General features: G+C 52.6%; 2 protein-coding genes across 2 annotated transcripts in view; one reads left to right on the top strand and one right to left on the bottom strand.

Moving 5' to 3' along the window:
• LOC139684162 (uncharacterized) overlaps nt 1-21,109 on the top strand; it is a 1,455,962-nt gene that overhangs the window by 864,074 nt on the left and 570,779 nt on the right. Inside the window, 1 exon segment of the mRNA XM_071579763.1 lies at nt 12,923-12,941. Coding sequence (XP_071435864.1) covers nt 12,923-12,941 — 19 coding nt within the window.
• The window catches only part of LOC139684161 (uncharacterized), a 1,434,678-nt gene that overhangs the window by 904,222 nt on the left and 509,347 nt on the right, over nt 1-21,109 (bottom strand). Inside the window, 1 exon segment of the mRNA XM_071579762.1 lies at nt 6,354-7,025. Within this exon segment, the coding sequence (XP_071435863.1) occupies nt 6,354-7,025 (672 nt within the window).

The following is a 21,109-nucleotide window of genomic DNA, read 5'->3' as shown; positions in this document are numbered from 1 at the left end:
CATAGGGCTGGGCCTGACCAATCAAAACTTTCAGGCCATTCCAATGCCTGACCACTCTCTTTGGAAAGAACTTCTTCCTGATATCCAACCTCAAGCTCCCCTGGCAGAGCTTAAGCCCATTCCCTCTTTTCGTACTCTTTGTTCCCTGAGAGAAGAGACCAATTCCCACCTGGCTACAACCTCCTTTCAGGAAGTTGTAGGGAGTGATAAGGTCTCCCCTGAGCCTCCTCTTCTCCAGGCTAAACACCCCCAGCTCCCTCAGCCTCTCCCCACAGCACTTGTGCTCCAGTCCCTTCACCAGCCTCATTGCTCTTCTCTGGACCCACTCCAGCCCCTCAATCTCTTTCCTGAACTGAGAGGCCCAGAACTGAACACAACACTCAAGGTGTGGCCTCACCAACACAGAGTCCAGGGGAAGGGTCACTGCCCTGGGCCTGCTGGCCATGCTAGTTTTGATCCAGGCTAGGATCCAATTGGCCTTCTTGGCCACACTGTGGGCTCATGTAGAGCTTCCTGTCACTCAGTCCCCCCAGGTCCCTCTGCCTGGCTGCTCTCCAGCCACTCTGTGCCCACCCTGGAGCGCTGCAGGGGGTTGTTGTGGCCAAAGGGCAGGACCTGCACTTGGCCTTGTTAAACCTCATCCCACTGGAATCAGCCCATCTCTCCAGCCTATCAAGGTCCCTCTGCAGAGCCCTCCTGCCTTCCAGCAGGTCGACACTCCCTCCCAACTTGGTGTCATCAGCAAATTTGCTGATGATGGACTCAATCCCCTCATCTGATTTATCAATAAAGATGTTAAACAGGACTGGACCCAACACAGACCCCTGGGGACACCACTGGTGACTGGCCGCCAGGTGGACACAGCCCCGTTCACCAGCACTCTCTGGGTCCGGCCCTCCAGCCAGCTCTTAATCCAGGAGAGGGGACACCTGTCCAAGCCATGGGCTGCCAGCTTTTCCAGGAGTATATTATGGGAGACAGTATCAAAGGCCTTGCTGAAGTCTAGACAGAAACATCCACAGCCTTCCCCTCATCCACCAGGTGGGTCACGTGATCGTAAAAGGAGATCAGGTTGGTCAGACAGGACCTGTCCCTCCTAAACCCATTCTGGCTGGGTCTAATCCCTTGTCCACCCTGAAGGTGCTGTGTGATTGCACTCAGGATGATCTGCTCCATAACCCTGCCAGGCACGGAGGTCAGGCTGACAGGTCTGGAGTTTCCAGGGTCAACCTTGCAGCCCTTTTTGTGGATTGGGGTGACATTTGCAAACCGCCAATCATCTGAAACCTCCCCAGAGAGACAGGATTGTTGGTAGATGATGGAGAGTGGTTTGGCAAATTCTTCTGCCAGCTCCCTCATCACCCTGGGATGGTAATAAAAGCGGAAAAAAACAAGTGGCAACAATGCAATTTCTCAGCAGCCACTGAGCAATGCCAGACTCCGCTTCCCAAACCCACATCAACTTCTTCCAACTTTCCCCACTTTATATACTGGACATGATGTGCTGTGGGGTGGAATATCCCTTTGGCCGGTTCAGGTCAGCTCACCCAGCTTTTTTTTTTTGGAATCTTTTCTGGGCAAAGCAGGAGTCACAAAGCAAACAACAAAAAGGAGTCCTGGACATGGTATATACATGACTTAGCAAGCAAGAAACATCAGTGTGTTATCAACATTATTCTTCTTCTGAATTCTTAACACGACACTGCAACAGCTGCTGAGTGGAAATTAACTCCATCCCAGCTGAAAGCAGGACAATACCCAGCCCTTACTCCATCCCTTTTATGTCATGCCAGGTCTCACACTTCCAATTCCCCATCACCTTCCCCAGTTCTCTCTTTTGATAGACACACACACAGACATCACTCCCTTAGGGAATGGAACAGCTCTGTCAAGGGTTCATAAAATGGCCACAAAAGTGTCTGTTGAGTTCACTCAGGCCATGACTTTGGCCTCCATCCCTGGGAACAGTCTCTTAAGTAGCAAAGCTGGTGTGGGGTGTTGGACTGTTGCAGGTTGCACATTTGAGCCAGTTCTGATTCCAGCACTTCTGCACTAGGCCAGTTTTACAACAGTTCACTCTCCCTTGGTGTGAGGGCAAAGATAAGAGGGAAGTAAAGGCTGAGATGCCCAGAACAGCTGTGGGTGAGATTGATGGCATGAGGTGCTCAGGGGGGTGATGCCCACCCAGCCAGCACAGAAGGGATAATGCAGAGTGTTGGATAGTTATCAATGCCATACAATTGATCCATTGGCCTTTCTCACCCAAAATCAAATTCCCTCAAGGCACACACCAGAGTGTGCATAAGCAACCCCTGGGTGAGTTGGCCTTGGCCTGAGGCAGGAACAATGCAGACTGTTTTCTCAGCATGTTTTAATGGGCACTACAGGAACATTATTCCTTTCTACAGAACCTGAAAATTTTGATTGGGCTGGCCCAGCCCTATGGGGAGATGCTCCAGTGTGGACTGACCAGATGGCCTTTGCTAAATGTGCATCCCAATGTTTGCAGGTCCCACCACCCACTGCTCTCCGTGTGCCCTTTTCCTGTCCATTGCACCCTTGGATCTTCCCAGAGGCTGCTGCATGGCAGGAAATGGGATTCAGCCACTCAGGGCCAGGTTCTTTGGTCCAGGTGTGTGTCAGGTTCTTTTGGCAATGAGTTCCATGGTCTGATTCAATTTTTTCAGGGGTTACATGTCACCATCACATTTCCTCTTTCAGGCCCAGGACAGTGTTCCAGGCAGTGCCATGGGACACAGGGGATGTTTCCAGCCTTGCTGTGGTTGTTTCCATCACCATAAACATGTGGCCCTTGCTGTGGGAGGATTGGGGCAGTGTGATCCAGTCAGTCTGCCAGGCCTGCCCTTATTTCTATTCCAGCCATCGTCCTCCATCCCAGAGAGGCTCCAGCTGCTTGGCTTGTGTAACTGCAGCACATTTCACATTCATGGATACCCTGTGCAACAGTGCCCATGGCTAAGCCCACCCGTCAATCACAAGCTCATCCAAATGTTCCATCTGTGCCTTGATGGCCAGAGGATTTCCTGGGCACAGGGAGCCAGAAATAATTCCCTCTTGTGCTGCCAATGTCAAGGCACCTGAGCCCCTTCAATGGCAGCAGCCTGACCCACCTGCTGATTGTTCTGCTGTTCTTCAGGGGCCTGACTCTTGGGTACAGGAGCACCCCCAGGACACACCTTCACAGCAGGTGCTCCACCCCGGCAGTGATACCTTTGCCACAAGGCAGCAGCCCAGATGGGTTTACCCCTGTGCTGCCAGTTCTTCTGCTGCCAGTGCTGCACCCACCCCACAGGGCATTTGGCACCATCAAGAGTGGGAAGAGAGAAGGGATCTGCTGGAGTCCTGACCTCCAGTTTCAGGATGAGAAGTGACAGGGAGCAGCCCCAGAGGTGCAGGGCAGCTGCCCGAGGTGATGGCAGGACAGAGGGAGCTGTGCAGGCCTGGAGGGGCACAGGGGTTTGCCCTGTGCTGGCTCAGGAGCAGCTGGATGTGACTCCTGCTGTGCCGGAGGGTGCGTGTGTGTGCCCTGCTGGGCACAGTGAGGAGCAGCTGCAGCTGCCCCTTGTGCCAGGGCTGTGTCTGCCTTTGGTGCTGGAAACAGAGAGGCCAATTGGGCTCCTCTTGTGGCACCAGGGGTGCCAGGGGTGGGCAGTGCCCTCTGTGCTGCTGCTGATGGCCGGGCAGGGCTGGCTGGTTCAGTGTGTGTGACAGTGTGCCCTGGGCCCTGCAGTATCACAGTGTGCCCTGGGTTCCAAGAGGCCCTGAAGAGTCACAATGTCCCCTGGGTTCTCGAACTCCCTGCAGTGTCACAGTGTCCCCTGGGTTCCACGAGGCCCTGCAGGGTCACAGTGGCCCCTGGGCACCCTCAGGCCCCACATCACACAGCCGTGGTAGTTCCCTCACCTGAAATATTGAGGCTATTTGAGCCGCTACAACAGAAGGAAGAGATTGAGCCATTAGAGAGTGTCCAAGGGAGGAAACCAAAATGGGCAAGGGCCTGCAGGAACAGCGTGTGAGGAGCAGCTGAGGGCACTTGGTGTGTTGAGATTCATAAGAGGAGATTGAGGGGAAACCTCAATGTAAGTATAACTTTCTGGGCAGGGGGAGAGGAGGGGCAGGCACTGAACTCTGCTCTGTGGGGACCAGGGACAGCACCCAGGGAATGGCCTGCAGTTGTGTCAGAGCAGGGTCAGGTTGGATCTTCCAAATAGGTTCTTCCCCCAGAGGGTGGGGGGCACTGAACAGGCTCCCCAGGGCAGTGGGCACAGCCCCAAGGCTGCCAGATCTCCAGAAGGGTTTGGATGATGCTCTGGGGCACAGGGTGTGACTCTTGGGAATGGGCCTGTAGAGGGCTGAGGGTTGGACTCCATGATCCTTGGGGGGCCCTTCCCACTCAGCACATTCTGGCATTCTGTGACACCAGCTGGGCTGATCCCAGTGCACAAGGAGTCCCATACCCCCCCAAGTACTGTGGATGCTCCCTGTGTGGGGAGGGGTCCCAGCCCCACCCCAGCAGGTCTGGAGGAAGGGGAGACACCCTCCTACAGGTAAGATATCCATGAAATGTGGTTCCCCTACAAGTCACTTGTAACAGCACAGAATTGTGGATTATAACCCCCCTCAGTCCCCAGTGGAGCCAGGGGGTCACTGCAACCCCCAGAATGAGGTTAGAGAACTCCCAAGAGCCATTGAGAACCCCCAAAAGTTGTTGAAAACTGCAGGATTTTTCTGTCAATAGAGTCATCTCATCCCCCCAATTGCAAGACTTTTAACTCAGCTGAAGAAAAAGAGGATCAAAACACTGAAAAGATATTTAAAGCCCCCTGAACTCCTGCAAAGCAGCAGGATCCCCTCAGAAAGAGCTCCCTGTGTCCCTCTCTGTGGGTTCCCACTCCAAGTGCTGATGTCACATGTCCCTCACAGTACCCCCCTCAGGATAGGAGGGCACCACAGAAGCTCCCTCAGTTTTTCAACAATCCCCATCTCATGTTTCCCAAATCCCAACCCATCCACCTCCAAGTCCCATCCCAACCCTCCCAATTTGCATCCAAGCCCTCCCAATTTTATCCCTTCATCCCTGGTTTTGTAGCACCCCTTCTCCTGCTGCTGACTCCCCCTAAGTGGGTTTGAGTTGGTTTAAACCATTTTGGGATGGGATTGAGTCATTTCAAGGTGGCATGGAGCCATTTTGGGGTGAGATTGATGTGTTATGAGCTGACAGATCAATCCCTCTCAGATATTGGACTGCAAAATGATGGAGAAATGTCAGTCGGTCTGGACACCTCCAGTTTTGGGGAAAACTCTCCCAAATCCACACAGAACCCTGAAATCTTCCTGAATATCCCTTTGAACCCAAAATTCCTGCCCGAATTCCCAGGAGAATGGTGGAACTTTAGATGTCTTTGTTCAGTTTCTTTATTTTAATCCCAATTTCAGGTGATTTGAAGGGATGAAGATTGATCAAATAAAATAAAATAAAAAAAAAATAACGAACCATGTGAATTTGCATAGGGTTGGGTTGGATGTCCCACAGAGAGGCAGAGCCACAGAGAATTGGAATTATAGAATTATTGAGTTTAGAAAAGTTCTGAAACACCATTCAGAATTCTTGAGGCCAGAAGGTAAACTAAGGGTATGGAGCAGGGGAGATGTTTAGGATCAGAAGTCAGCAATTCCCCCTTCCCAATGGATTTCACACTTCAGTCTGTGTCCCCACATGTTATGGCTTTGATGTGGGAAAATGCCAAGTAATCATTTCAGAGGCAAAGTCTCCTGTCCCCCCAAAAACCAAAACACAGGACATAGTTCAGCAGAACAAGGTATATTACACAGAAAATAAAATAGAAAACAAATCAAATACAAACTACAGACTAAGAATAAAAGGTAGCAAGAACAAACAGGAAATAAATTTCAACTTCCCCAGTATCTTGGTCTCCCCCCAGGAGCTCTGCAATGCCAAGATACTCCTTGTTCAGCCGGCAAGAAGAAGGAAAATCCCTCCTCCCTCTCTTCTTCTGTCTGAGATGATGTCAGAATATGGGATGCAATAGAGTTGGCCAGTAGGAGTCAGCTGGGCTGACCCAGCTCCAGTCAGCTGATTGTCCATAGCCTTGCTCTAAAAACTAAAGCCTAAATCTGGGCCTAACTAAACCCATGACACCATGGATGTTCCTCCCCCTGGGTTAATTCAAGTGCCCATGGAGAAGCAGGAGGATGTGGAATCCACCAGCCAGAGGTCTTCCAAATGTGGGTCACAAGGAATGTGGGTGATAGAGATGGAGCAGCAGACGAAGCTTTTCCCACAGTGGGGGCACTCGTGGGGCTTCCCTCACTGGTGGGTCCGTTGGTGTCTGGTCAAGTGAGAGCTCCGGGTGAAGGTCTTCCCACACTCGTCACATTCATAAGGCCTCTCCCCAGTGTGGAGGTGCTGGTGCCTGATGAGGTGGGAGGTGCTGTTGAATCTCTTCCCACAGTCGGTGCAGCAGAAGGGCCTCTCCCCGGTGTGTGTGCGCTGATGCACGAGGACATCTGAGCTTCTCTGAAACCTCTTCCCACACTCGGAACACTCAAACGGCCTTTCCCCAGTGTGGGTCATCCGGTGGATGATGAGCTCAGATTTACGGATGAAGCTCTTCCTACAGTCCCCACACTGGTACGGTCTCTCTCCACTGTGGAGGCGCAGGTGCATGATGAGGGTGTCCTTCCGCCTGAATCTCTTCCCGCAGTTGGTGCAGTGGAAGGGCCTCTCCCCCGTGTGTGTGCGCTGATGCTTGAGGAGTTCTGAGCTGGTCCGACACCTCTGCCCACACTGGGAACACCCGTAGGGACGTTCCCCAGTGTGGATCATCTGGTGGCGGATCAGGTGGGAGTTTTGACTGAAGCTCTTCCCACATACTCTACATGTGTAGGGCCGTTCCCCAGTGTGGATGTGCTGATGCTGGATCAGGTTGGAGCTCAGGCTGAATCCCTTCCCACATGCCAAGCACTTGTAGCGCTTCTCCCTGCTCTGAAGCTGCTGCTGCACCCCCAGCTCAGAGCTCTGGCTGAAGCTCTGGCCATCTTTCCCACACTGGGTGGCTCTATCCTGCTCAGAGGACCCAAAGCTCAGTTGAGAGCTTCTCCTCCTCAGGGATCTCCGTGGCTTTTTCTCCTCGGTGACTTCCTGCTCTATGGAGCTGTTCAAAGTGGCCTCTGCCACCAGGTTCTGCTGGGGGGATTTGTCCTCCGTGCTCCCCGTGCTCAGCTCGGGGCCTGGGGCAGGAAGGAACAAGGACACTCAGGGCATTTGCCTCCGGCCCACAGGGAAGGCCAAGGACATCCCCCCAAACCCGGCCCCGGCAGGACGGCGTCGGCAGCGGGGTTGTCCTGCAGCCGGGGCCATGCTGGGCTGGAAGATGCAGCACAAGAGAGGGGCAAAGGGGCACTGACTTCCTCCTCACCTGCCTGGGGGTCCTGGGGCATCTTCCTCTTCCTTGCAGCCTCCTGCTCCATCTGGCCAAGCTTTGGAAAGGAGAAATCCCTGGATTTTGGGGGAAAAAAGAAGGTGTGAGCACAATGGTTTGGGGATTCCTCCTTCCCCAATCCATCTCTAGAACTCACTGGGCTCCTCGTGGCCTAAAAAACCTGTAAAACACCAAGATTCAGCCCCAAAAACCCTCCCAGACGTTCTTTGTCTTTGGCCTGTCTTCTTTGGGGTTCTGGGTGTCCCTCCTGTCCTGGCTGTTGGGGGTCTCCTGTGTACTGGGAGTTCTGCTTCTCAAGGGTCCCCACCCTCTCCAGGCTGCCAGGGTTCCAGGACCCCCCTACCTGCTCATTCCTGGTTTTCCAGCCCCCAAACCCCCATTTCTTTGACTCCAGGATCCCTATGATCCCCCTTTCCCACCCATCCCACATCTCTCAGAATCCACACTCCCTTTTCCTTTAACCTGACACCCCTTGGACTCCTCTTTCTGTGTATAGGGACCCCCCGCATCCCCCAATAATCTTTGCTAACCTCCAGTCCTGCTTTTTATTCACCTTGAGCCCCTCCTGTTCCCACATTCCCAGGCAGTGGAAAGCCCCTGCACCCCCTTATCCTGCACCAATACCCACCTGCACCCCCTTTCCTTGGCATCCCACCTCTTTCAGTCCCCACACCCCTCCTTTTTCTTCACTCTGGGACCCCCACTCCTGCATTTCCCAGACCACAGACTCTCCCCTTTATGGGACACTGGGAATTCATTTGAACCCCTTTTTCTGGCTATCCTGGGTGCCCTTACCCCATGAGTCCCTTTGTTCGACATCGGGGACCCCTGGAACCCCTTTCCTCAGCACAGGGTCTCCCTAGATCCCCCATCCCACTTCTCCAAGCCTCTACAGCCCACATTCCTTGGCCCTGTGACCCCCTGAAAATCCCCACCCCCCTGCACCCACAAGATTCATGCAAAACATCAAGACTCAGCCAAAAAAGCTCTGCCAGGAGTTCCACCTCTCTGGTCTCTCCACTTTGGGGTTTGGGGGGGCTCCCCTGTCCAGGCTCTGGGGGTACCACGTGTACTGGGAGGTCCCCTCCCCAACCTGCCAATGAAGGGCCTGACCCAGGCACACCAACCTCACCAAGGGGGGTCCCCGCATCCCCCTGCCCACCAAGGGGCTCTGCCAGGAACCAACACTGGGACACCCAAAAACACCACCCAGGGACCCCAATAGCCCCCAGGGAGCATTCCCAGCTCAGCTTTCGGGTCCCTCAAGCCCCAACCTGAACACAACCCAATCCCCCAGAGCATCCCCAGACTATTCGGGGCTCGGCTCGGGGGTCCCGCAGCACTTTGTCGGGTCCCTTTGCCGTCCCTGTGTGCAGCTCCGGCCCCGCCCCGTGGCAGCCCCGGCGCGGGCTCCAAGGAGCGGCACATCCTGGTGCCCTTGGGGGTTTGGCCGGGCCCATCCCGGCTCTCGTGTTCCATGGCACAGCCCTTACGGCCCTTGGTGGGGCAGTGGGGGCACTGTGGAGTTTGGGGGGCCCCTTCTCTTTCCGTGTTCTCCCGCTGACTTGAAACCTCCTCGTGTGCACTCGGAGCGCCAGAAGAGGAAAAGAAGGAGCGTGCCTGTCCCCTGCACTTCTCCTGGTGATGTTCCTGGGTCGGCCCCGCTACCCCCATCAGCAGGGGAGGCCCAGCGGGGCAGACACAACAGTTTTGAGAGTCGTTGTGGGCGCCGGGTTTTGAGAGAACAGGTCTACCCATCCGCCGGCGCCGCCAGGTCTGCCCGTGGAGGGTCAGAGAAGGGAGGGAGGCCATCGAGTGAAAGAGAAGGTCCGCCAGAGAAAGCAGGACTACCCGTCGGGTTGAGGGAGGTCTACCCATGGGGATAAATGAGAACAGGTCTACCCGTTGGGTCAAGGAAGAACAAGTCTACCCACCCTAACACACGTGGGTCCCTCAGCATCCCACACGAGGGGGGAACCCTGAACCGCAAAGTGAAAAGACCAGAGGAGGAGAACTTCTGGGAGGGGTTTTATGGGATAATCTCCATATTTTGGAGTGAGTTTTGGATGAATCTTGATGTTTTGCAAGTTTGATGTTGATGAGGGGTTTTTTGGCCTGAATCTTGGTATTTTGGAGCTTATTATGGACACCAGATGCCTGGTGACCTCTGGAGATGGGGAGCAGAGAGAGGAGATAGTGGAGATGGGGTATAGTGGAGCTTCTCCTCTGACTCTCTGCTTAGGGTGGTGACTCCAAAGGCACTTCTCTCTCCAGGTTGCTGAGGGTGCCCCCTCTCTGGAATCCCTGTTTTGGGGTCCCAGGGGGTTCCCGAGCCCCCACAGCAGAGGGTCAGGGGCAAAAGTACCCCTGGGACTCTCAGTAGTTCTGAGTGGGACCCTGGAGAGAGGGGAATCCCAGAACCCCTAAGGGGTCACATCACAGAGTCAGACCCCTGGGATTCCTGGGACCTCCAGCAGCCTGGAAAAGGAAGAACCACAGACAGGGGACCCCAAAACACAAGTCACCCCCAACAGCCTGGACAGGGGGGACCCCCAGAGCCCCAAAGTGGAGAGACCACAGAGAGCAACTTTTTGGGAAGGCTTTTGGGAGGTGAATCTTGGTGGTTGGAATTGCTTTGATCTTAATTTTCATACTTTGGAGGGGGTTTTAGCCAAATTTTGATGATTTGGGGTTTTAGGAGATTTGTGCCAGGCACCTCCATGTGGGGGAATGGGAGGATCCCAGGAGTTTCCACCATCCAGGGATGCTCCTCAAGCAAAGCCCCTTTGGGGCTTGTTCCCCACACTGTGGTCACCCTCACTTGCTCACACCGTTCCCTTTTCCAAGAGCATCATCCCCAAATGGCCCCTTTCAGCTTCTAGGAAAAAAAAAACAATCAATAAATCCCATTTTCCTGCTTCTTAGGCCTGCCCATGTGTCTCACTCAGCTTCAGTTCTCCCCGTTCCAGTTGTCATTTCGAGATCCCAGTTTTGGAGACCTGGCGTGGTTTGGAGGGCCTGGGAGGCTTTTGAAGGGCCCTGGGATGGTTTTGCAGGGTCTGGGGACAGCTTGGGGGTTCTGGGAGGCAGTTCAGGGGGATCCTGGAGTGGTTTGGGGATGTCTGGAAGTAGCCTGGAGGTCCTGGACTGGTTTGGAGAGACTGGGAGAGAATTGGGGGGCGGGGGGGGGGCTGGAGGGGCTCGATGTGGTTTGGGGGTCCTGGCAGTGTTTGGGGGGGGGTGTCTGGGTAGGAGTCTGGGGGAAGGTTGAGGGAATTTAGGGATGGCTACGTGTCCTAGAAGGGGGTTTGGTGGGTCCTGCCATGCTTTGGGGCTCTGGGAGAGGGTTTAGGGCAGTTCTGGGGGTAGTTCAGGGAGTCCTGGGTAGTTTACACTGTCTGGCAGAGTTTTGGGATTCTGGGAAGGGGATTTAAGGTAGTTTGGTGGTTCCTGGGCATTTTAGACAGTCTGGGAAAGGATTGGTGGTCTGGGAGGGGGTTTGGGGGATCTCTGGGGTCTTTGGCGGGCCGAGTGTGTTTCAGAAGGTCGGGAGAGTCCAGGGGGGAATTTGGGGCATCCTGGGAGGGTCCAGAGAATTTTGGGGGTCCCGGGTGGGGGAGTTTGGGGCTCTCAGGGGTAACTTCGGGGGGGATTTAAGGTAGTTTGGTGGTTCCTGGGAATTTTAGGCGGTTTGGGAAAGGATTGGTGGTCTGGGAGGGGGTTTGGGGGATCTCTGGGGTGTTTGAAAGGCTGAGGGTGTTTCAGAAGTTCGGGAGAGTCCAGGAGGGGATTTGGGGCATCCTGGGGGGGTCCAGAGAGTTTTGGCCGTCCCGGGTGGGGGAGTTTGGGGCTCTCAGGGGTATTTTCGGGGGGATTTGGGGCGTTCTGAGGCGGATCCCGGGGTGGGGGGAGGGGCTTACCCGCCTTCTTCACCTTCAGGGCCAAAACGGCCCCGGGGGCGTCCCGGGGGTCTGTGAGGGGTGAGCGGGTGGGGAGGGACCCCCAAAACCCCCCCTGAGTCCTCCAAATGCCCCCCAAATACTCCCAAATGTTTCCGACATCACCCCAAACTCGCCGCCATTGCTCACCTCTCCCAGCAGCGCCCTCGAGTCCCGCCCTCCACCTACGCCGCCTCTGATTGGTCGCCTGGCGTGCCCGTCTCCACTGGAAGCCAATCAGCGATCAGGAATGCAGCTCGCGGTGACGGCGCTTGGAGACCCGCGCCATTTTGAGCCTGTCCCGAACTACAACTCCCGTCATGCTCCGCCGCCTATTCTGGCCAATCACAGGCGGGACTACAACTCCCGTCTCCCCCGCGCCCAATCGGGTCGGTCCCAGCTGGTTTGCGGCCCCCCAAGTGCCCCCGGACCCCAAACTGCCCCAGAAGTGCCCCCAGACCCCAAACTGCCCCAGAAGTGCCCCCGGACCCCAAACTGCCCCAGAAGTGCCCCCGGACCCCAAACTGCCCCAGAAGTGCCCTCCGGACCCCAAACTGCCCCAGAAGTGCCCCCCGGACCCCAAACTGCCCCAGAAGTGCCCCCGGACCCCAAACTGCCCCAGAAGTGCCCCCGGACCCCAAACTGCCCCAGAAGTGCCCCCGGACCCCAAACTGCTTCAGAAGTGCCCCCGGACCCCAAACTGCCTCAGAAGTGCCCCCCTGACCCCAAACTGCCCCAGAAGTGCCCCCAGGACCCCAAACTGCCCCAGAAGTGCCCCCAGGACTCCAAACTGCTTCAGAAGTTCCCCCGGACCCCAAACTGTCCCAAAAGTGCCCCAGAACCCCAAAGTGCCCCAGAAGTGCCCCCCGGACCCCCAAGTCCTTCCCCAGTACCCACTCAGGACTCTCAAATCTCCTCCCTGGACCCCTCAGTGCCCCCCAAGTTTATCCAGGACTCACGAGTGTCCCCTGAAAGACTCTTTGAACCCCCACATTCCATCCTCGGACCCCCAAGTGCCCCCCAAGTGTTTCCTCGGACCCACAAGTGCCCCCCCAGTGCTCCATAAATTCCCCCCCAGACCTCCATGAGATCTCCAAGTGCCCCCCAACTGACCCTCAGACCCCAATTACACCCCAAACCCCTCAAATCCCCCCAGCCCCCCCTTCCCATGGGGCCCTTTCCCAGGATTTGGGGCTCCAAAGGGGGCACTTGGAGGGCCAGGGGCGATTTGGGGGCACTTGGGGGGCTGGTGAGTTGGGGAAGGGATTTGGGGCAGGATTTTGATTTGGAGTGGGATTAAGGGAATTTTGGGTAGAATTCAGGGAATTTAAAGTAGAATTCGGGGGATTTTAAATGAAATTAGAAGAGATTGGGTGGAATTAAAGGAATTTAGGGTGGAATTAAATAATCTTTTTGTGAAACTAATGGGGGGGTTTGTTGAATTTTAGGGATTTGCGATGAAATCCTGGGGATTCTAAGAAACATTCATGTATTTTTGAGTGGAGTTAAGAGATTTGGGGTAGATTTAGGGACATTTGGTGTAGAAATAAAAAAATTAGATGGCTGGAGGGTCGGGCCCAGAGAGTGCTGGTGAACGGAGCTGCATCCAGCTGGTGGCCGGTCACCAGTGGTGTTCCCCAGGGGTCTGTGTTGGGTCCAGTCCTGTTTAACATCTTTATTGATGATTTAGATGAGGGGATTGAGTCCATCATCAGCAAATTTGCTGATGACACCAAGTTGGGAGGGAGTGTCGACCTGCTGGAAGGCAGGAGGGCTCTGCAGAGGGATCTGGATAGACTTGAGAGATGGGCTGATTCCAATGGGATGAAGTTCAACAAGGCCAAGTGCCGGGTCCTGCACTTTGGCCACAACAACCCCCTGCAGTGCTCCAGGCTGGGCACAGAGTGGCTGGAGAGCAGCCAGGCAGAAAAGGACCTTGGAGTACTAATTGACAGGAAGCTCAACATGAGTCAACAGTGTGCCCAGGTGGCCAAGAAGGCCAATGGGATCCTGGCCTGTATCAAAAATAGCGTGGCCAGCAGGACCAGGGCAGTGATCCTTCCCCTGTACTCTGCATTGGTGAGGCCACACCTTGAGTGTTGTGTTCAGTTCTGGGCCCCTCAGTTCAGAAAGGATATTGAGATGCTGGAGCGGGTCCAGAGAAGAGCAACAAGGCTGGAGAAGGGACTGGAGCACAAGTGCTGTGGGGAGAGGCTGAGGGAGCTGGGGTTGTTTAGCCTGGAGAAGAGGAGGCTCAGAGGTGACCTCAGCACTGTCTGTAACTACCTGAAGGGAAGTTATAGCCAGGTGGGGGCTGGTCTCTTCTCCCAGGCACTCAGCAATAGGACAAGGGGGCACGATGGGCTCAAGCTCTGCCAGGGGAAATTTAAGTTGGATATCAGAAAAAAATTTTTTACAGAGAGAGTAATCAGGCATTGGAATGGGCTGCCCGGAGAGGTGGTGGATTCACCATCCCTAGAGATCTTTAAATGCAGATTGGACGTGGCGCTGGGTGCCATGATCTAGTAAATGAGCTAGAGTTGGACCAAGGGTTGGACTCGATGATCTTGGAGGTCTTTTCCAACCCAATCGATTCTATGATTCTATGATTCTAATTAGGAAGTTCTGAGGTGGAAATAGGGAGATTTGGAGATTTTTAGGACAAATTAAAGTAATTTTTGATGGATGTGTGTGAGTACAGGAATCATGTATGGATGTGACTCCTGAATGCACTTACCCCACTGACAGAGCCACAACTCCCCCATCTGTGCACAGGGACCCACAGACAGAAGCACAAAGGTATTCATTTGCAGAAATTCTTAAATTAAAGTTAAAGGTGAAAGAAAACAGAAACCTCAAAACATAATTAAAGCTATTTGTATGATTAAGGTTATTAATTTATAAGTGTATTTTAATAAAGACTTTTTTAAGGTTATCTTAAATAAAGGTGCATAAGAATGAATTGGGAAAGAAACAGTGATCCTTCTAAATCAATAGATAAAGGAATTGATGTGTTGAAAAAGCTTTGGGTGGCTTGTTCAGCTTGAAGCCCTTGTTGGGAAAGCATTTACTGTGGAATTAATGGGTCTGTTCATCATTTTGTATTATGCTCTGTATTCCATGTTTGTTCTCTTGGGGGGAAAATGGGGAAAAATTGGGGAAAATTTGGGCTAAAAATCGAAAAAAAATTGGAGGAAAAAACCGGAAAAATTTGCGTGAAAATGGAGAAAATTTTAGGGAAAACTTAGAAAAAATGGAGAAAATTTGAGGGAAAATTGGGAAAAAATGGTGAAAATTTAGGGAAAATCGGAGAAAAAATGGGGAAAAAATTGGGGAAAAAATTGGGAAAAAAATTCGGGAAAAAATGGACAAAATTGAGATGAAAAATGGGAAATATTTTGTGGGAAAATTGTAAGAAATAGTAAGAAAAATAGTAAGAAAAAAGTGGGAGAAAACAAAAGGAAAATATTCCAAAATATCAGAAAAAAATATCTGAGTGGATGAACACCAAAAAATTTGGGAGAAAATGGGGGAAAATGGAGAAAATATTGGGAAAATTTGAAGGGAAAAATTCTCAGGAAAATTTTTGGGAAAATTTGGGAAAAAAAGGGAAACATTTGGGAAGGAAATTTGGGGAAAATTTGAGGGAAAAATGGGGAAATTTGGGGAAAATTTGGTAAAAAAATGGGGAAATTTGGGGAAAATTTGGTAAGAAAATGGGGGAAATTTTGGAGACAAAATGAAGATTATTTAGGGGAAAATATGGGAAAAATTTGGGGGAAATTGGGGAAATTTTATGAGGAAAAATGGGGAATATTTGTGACAAAACCAGGGAAAAATGTGGACAATTTTTTAAAAACTAGGGAAAATTTGGGAAAAAATGAAGAAAATTTGAGAAAAAATGGGGAAAATTTGGGGAGGAATGGAGAAGATTTGGGGAAAAAATGTGGAAATTTGGGGAAATTTTGGAGAAAAAATAGGGGGAAATTGGGAGAAATCTGGGGAAAAAGGGGGAACAATGGTGACAAAAATTGGAAAACTTTGAGGAAAAAATGGGAAATTTTTAAGAGAAAATGTGGAAAATTTGGGAGGGGGGGAAGAGAAAAATATGGAAAAAATGAGGGAATTGAAAAAAAAAAAAACTTGAGGGAAAATTTTGGAAAATCGTAGAGAAAAATGCCGAAAATTGAAGGGAAAATGAGCAAAATTGGGAAAGGGGGAAAAGAGGAAACTTTTCGAGAAAAATCAGGAAAAGTGGGAAAAAAAATTGGCAAATTTCGACCCTAAACCAGCTCTAAACCAGCCCTAATCTAGCGCTAAACCAGCTCTAAAGCAGCTCTAAAGCAGCTCTAAACCACCCCTAAAACAAACCTAAACCACCCCGACAGACCCCCATAGACTTCCCAAAGACCCCCAGAGCTCCCCCAGAGATCCCCCCATAGACCCCCATAAACCACCCATAGACCCCCCACAGACCCCCATAGACCACCCATAGACCCCCCACAGACCCACACACACCCTTATAGATCCCCTACATAGACCCCCATGGACCCCCTCTTAGACCCCCATAGATCCCCCATAGACCTCCATAGACCCGCCATAGACCCCCCATAGACCCCCGTAGACCCCCCATAGACTCTCCATAGACCCCTAATAGACCCCCATAGACCCCAATAGACCCCCCCAAAGACCCCCATAGAGCCCCCGTAGACCTTCCATAGACCCCCACAGACTCCCATAGACCCCTCCATAGATCCCCCATAGACCCCCCCATAGACCCCCCATAGACCCCCCATAGATCCCCATAGATCACCCGTAGACCCCCACAGACCACCCATAGAACACACATATACCCCCATATGCCCCCATAGACCCCCATAGACCCCCATAGACCCCCCATAGACCCCCTTACACACCCCACAGAGCGCCATAGATGACCTAAAGAGGATCATAGACCTCCATACCCCCCACAGACCCTCACGTATCCTTATAGATTCCCTATAGACCCCCATGGACCCCCCATAGATCCCACATAGAACCCCATAGATGCTATTGCTGAGTGTCTGGGAGAAGAGACCAAACCACACCTGGCCAGAACTTCCCTTCAGGTAGTTCCAGACAGTGCTGAGGTCACCTCTGAGCCTCCTCTTCTCCAGGCTAAACACCCCCAGCTCCCTCAGCCTCTCCCCACAGGACTTGTGCTCCAGTCCCTTCTCCAGCCTCGTTGCTCTTCTCTTCTCAGTTGGGTTGGAAGAGACCCCTGAGACTATCAAGTCCAACCCTATAGGGTCTATGGGGTGTATGGGGGTCTATGAGCATCTATAGGGGATCTATGGGGGTCTTGGGGGGGTCTATTGGGATCTATAGGAGGATCTATAGGTTTATGGGGGGTCTATGAGGGGTCTATGGGGGTCTATGGGGAGTCTATGGAGGTCTATGGGGGGTCTATAGGATTCGATAGGGGATCTATAGGGGGTGTGAGGATCTGTGGGGGTCTATAGGGGTCTATGGAGGGTCTGGAGGGTCTAATGGGCATCTATGGGAGTCTATGGAGGGTCTATGGGGGGTCTATGGGTAGTCTGTGGGTGGTCTATGGGGTCTATGCGGGGTCTATGGGGGTCTATGGAGGTCTGTGGGGGTCTATGAGTGGTCTATGGGGTCACATGGGGGGGTCATGTGGGGTCTATGGGGGTCTATGGGGGTCTATGGAGGGGGTCTATGGGGGGGTCTATGGAGGGTCTACGGGGCGTCTATGGGGGCCTACGGGGCATGTATGGGGGGGTTATAGAATTCTATAGGGGATCTATAGGGGGTGTGAGGACCTGTGGGGGTTTATGAGTGGTCTATGGGGGTCACATGGGGGGGTCTATGGGGGTCTATGGGGGTCTATGGAGGGGGTCTATGGGGGGTCTATGCAGGGTCTATGGGGCATCTATGGGGGCCTACGGGGCGTCTATGGGGGTCTATGGGGAGTCTATGGGCGTCTATGGGGGGTTATAGAATTCTATAGGGGATCTATAGGGGGTGTGAGGATCTGTGGGGGTTTATGGGGGTCTATGGGGGGTCTGTGGGGGGTTTATGGGGGGTCCATGGGGGTCTATGGGGGTCTATGGAGCGTCTATGGGGGTCTGTGGGGATCCGTGGGGGGTCTATAGGTGTCCATGGGTAGTCTGTGGGGGTCCATAGGGGGTCTATGGGGAGTCTGTGGGGGTCTATGGGGGTCTATGGGGAGTCTGTGGGGGTCTATGTGGGATCTCTGGGGGATCTACAGAGTAGCCTGGGCTGGTGATCCCAGTGGGGTTGGATCAAGACATGGTGGATTCTCTGACCCTGGAGCTGTTTGAGGAGACTCAATGGCACGTCCAGTCCCTTCTCCAGCCTCGTTGCTCTTCTCTGGCCCCACTCCAGCCCCTCAATCTCTTTCCTGAAATGAGGGGCCCAGAACTGAACACAACACTCAAGGTGTGGCCTCCCCAGCACAGAGTCCAGGGGAAGGGTCACTGCCCTGGGCCTGCTGGCCACACTAGTTTGGATCCAGGCCAGGATCCCATTGGCCTTCTTGGCCACCTGGGCACACTGTTGGCTCTTGTTGAGCTTCCTGTCCCTCAGTCCCCCCAGGTCCCTCTGCCTGGCTGCTCTCCAGCCACTCTGTGCCCAGCCTGGAGCGCTGCAGGGGTTGGTGTGGCCGAAGGGCAGGACCTGCACTTGGCCTTGTTGAACCTCATCCCATTGGAATCAGCCCATCCCTCAAGTCTCTCCAGGTCCCTCTGCAGAGCCCTCCTGCCTGGAGGAGATTGAGGACTGATAGAAAGGGGTTGAAGCTCAGCCAAGACTCAGCTGAGTGGTGGAGCAAAGGGACTCCCCCTCTGCCCTGTCTTTGCACAAATGCCCACCCTAATAAATTACTAAATATAAAATACAATTCTAAATGGTATCAGCTCAATGATTTAATAAATTATCTATAAGAGACACTGGAAAAGAAATGGAAAAATTAACACAGGGCACCACATGTAAAAGAAAACGACTGTGAGTGAGTAGCAAATCTTGAAGATGAGAGAAGATTAATTAGGCCACACCTAATTAATTAGCTGACAGGTGTCACACTCAAAGCCAGTTTTATTCCAGAACTCCATGGAGAGACAAAAGACAGGTAAAAAGCTTTAACTCACTTCTAAAGACAGAATATCCGAACTTCTTTCTCACCCAGAGCTGCATCTCATAGCTTGAAACCACAGCAGTCATTTAACCCATTACAGCTTTAATTAATGACACATTTAGCACCATTGCCATGACCACACTGTCTTCCAAATTCCTTTGTCATGAGCAGAATAACTCAGAGCCTTCTCATCTTCCTTCTTTTTGCTGGCAATTGGTCTCTTTCCCACAGAATTAACTCGCACCTGTGAGGAGGCCCCAAAACTCTGTTATTCTAAAAACCTTTTTTCTTATCTCAAAAATCTCTTATTATTCCTACAACACACCATATCACAACATCATCTCCAAAGGGGTAAAATCCAGTCTGTGGGTGTGGCTTGGGCAGTTCCATCAGGGCTCAAGGAGAAGGAGGATGTTCTGCAGCTCTTTGGCTGTGATGGGCCTTGGTCCTGGCAAGGATCCATCGGCTTGGGGACTGAAGTGGGAAATTCACTAGGAAGGGGGATTTCCTGACTTTTGACCCTAAAATCTCCCCTGCTCCATATCTTTAGTATATCTTGTGCTTTTAAGGAATCCTGAATGGTGTTTCAGAACTTTTCCAAACTCAATAATTCCATAATTCCAATTCTCTGTGGCTCTGCCTCTCTGTGGGCCACCCAACCCAACCCCATGCACATTCATATGATTCACTTTTTTGTTTTTTGATTTTATTTGATCCATCTTCATCCCTTTATCACCTAAAATTGGAGTTAAAATAAAGCAATTGAACAAAGACATCTAAAGTTCCACCATTCTCCTGGGAATTGGGGCAGGAATTTGGGGATCAAAGAGATATTCAGGAAGATTTCAGGGTTCTGTGGGGATTTGGTTTTTTTTTCTCAAAACTGGAGGTGTCCAGACCGACTGACATTTCTCCATCATTTTGCAGTCCAATATCTGAGAGGGATTGATCTGTCAGCTCATAACACCTCAATCCCACCCCAAAATGGCTCCATGCCACCTTGAAATGACTCAATCCCATCCCAAAATGGTTTAATCCAATTTGAACCCACTTAGGGGGAGTCAGCAGCAGGAGAAGGGATGCTACAAATCCAGGGATGATGGGATAAAATTGGGAGAGCTTGGATGCAAATTGGGAGGGTTGGGATGGGACTTGGAGGGGGATGGGTTGGGGATTGGGAGACAAGAGATGGGGTGTGTGGAAAAACTGAGGGAGCTTCTGGGGTGCCCTCCTATCCTGAGGGGGGTACTGTGAGGGACATGTGACATCAGCACTTGAAGTGGGAACCCACAGAGAGGAACACAGGGAGCTGTTTCTGAGGGGATCCTGCTGCTTTGCAGCAGTTCAGGGGCCTTTAAATATCTTTTGAGGTTTTCCCTTTACTTTTTTATTGTCTGAGGTGAACCTCTTGCATTTTGGGGGGATGAGATGACCCTATTGACAAAAAAAATCCTGCTGTTTTCAACCAATTTTTAGGGGTTCTAAATGGCTCTTGGAAGTCCCTTCCTCATTGTGGGGGTTGCAGTGACCCCCTGGCTCCACTGGGGACTGAGGGGGGTTATAATCCACAATTCTGTGCTGTTACAAGTGACTTGTAGGGGAACCACATTTCATGGATATCTTACCTGTAGGTGGGTATCTCCCCTTCCTCCAGACCTGCTGGGTTGGGGCTGGGACCCCTCCCCACACTGGGAGCATCCACAGTACTTGGGGGGGTATGGGAGTCCTTGTGCACTGGGATCAGCCCAGCTGGTGTCACAGAATGCCAGAATGTGCTGAGTGGGAAGGGCCCCCCAAGGATCATGGAGTCCGACCCTCAGCCCTCTACACGCCCATTCCCAAGAGTCACACCCTGTGCCCCAGAGCATCATCCAAACCCTCCTGAAGCTCTGTCAGCCTTGGGGCTGTGCCCACTGCCCTGGGGAGCCTGTTCAGTGCCCCCCACCCTCTGGGGGAAGAACCTATTTGGAAGATCCAATCTGACCCTGCCCTGACACAACTGCAGGCCATTCCCTGGGTGCTGTCCCTGGTCCCAAATGAGCAGAGATCAGTGCCTGCCCCTCCTCTCCCCCTGCCCAGAAAGTTATACTTACATTGAGGTTTCCCCTCAATCTCCTCTTGTGCATCTCAACACACCAAGTGCCCTCAGCTGCTCCTCACATGTTGCCCCTGCAGGCCCTTGCCCATTTTGGTTTCCTCCCTTGGACACTCTCCAATGGCTCAGTCTCTTCCTTCTGTTGTAGTGGCTCAAATAGCCTCAATATTTCAGGTGAGGGAACTACCACGGCTGTGTGATGTGGGGCCTGAGGGTGCCCAGGGGCCACTGTGACCCTGCAGGGCCTCGTGGAACCCAGGGGACATTGTGACTCTTCAGGGACTCTTGGAACCCAGGGCACACTGTGACACTGCAGGGCCCAGGGCACACTGTCACACACTGGGGGAGGGACTGAGAGCTCCCTGAGGGTACATAAGTGGTGGGTAAGAAGACCTCGGGAACCTCTCGTCAGATCCAGAGCAGCAGCAGGACCTCG

This window comes from Pithys albifrons, chromosome 33 (assembly GCF_047495875.1).
Source record: "Pithys albifrons albifrons isolate INPA30051 chromosome 33, PitAlb_v1, whole genome shotgun sequence".
Lineage (NCBI taxonomy): Eukaryota > Metazoa > Chordata > Aves > Passeriformes > Thamnophilidae > Pithys > Pithys albifrons.
Note: the sequence above shows the minus strand (reverse complement) of the source record. Positions and strands in the feature narration are given on the sequence as shown.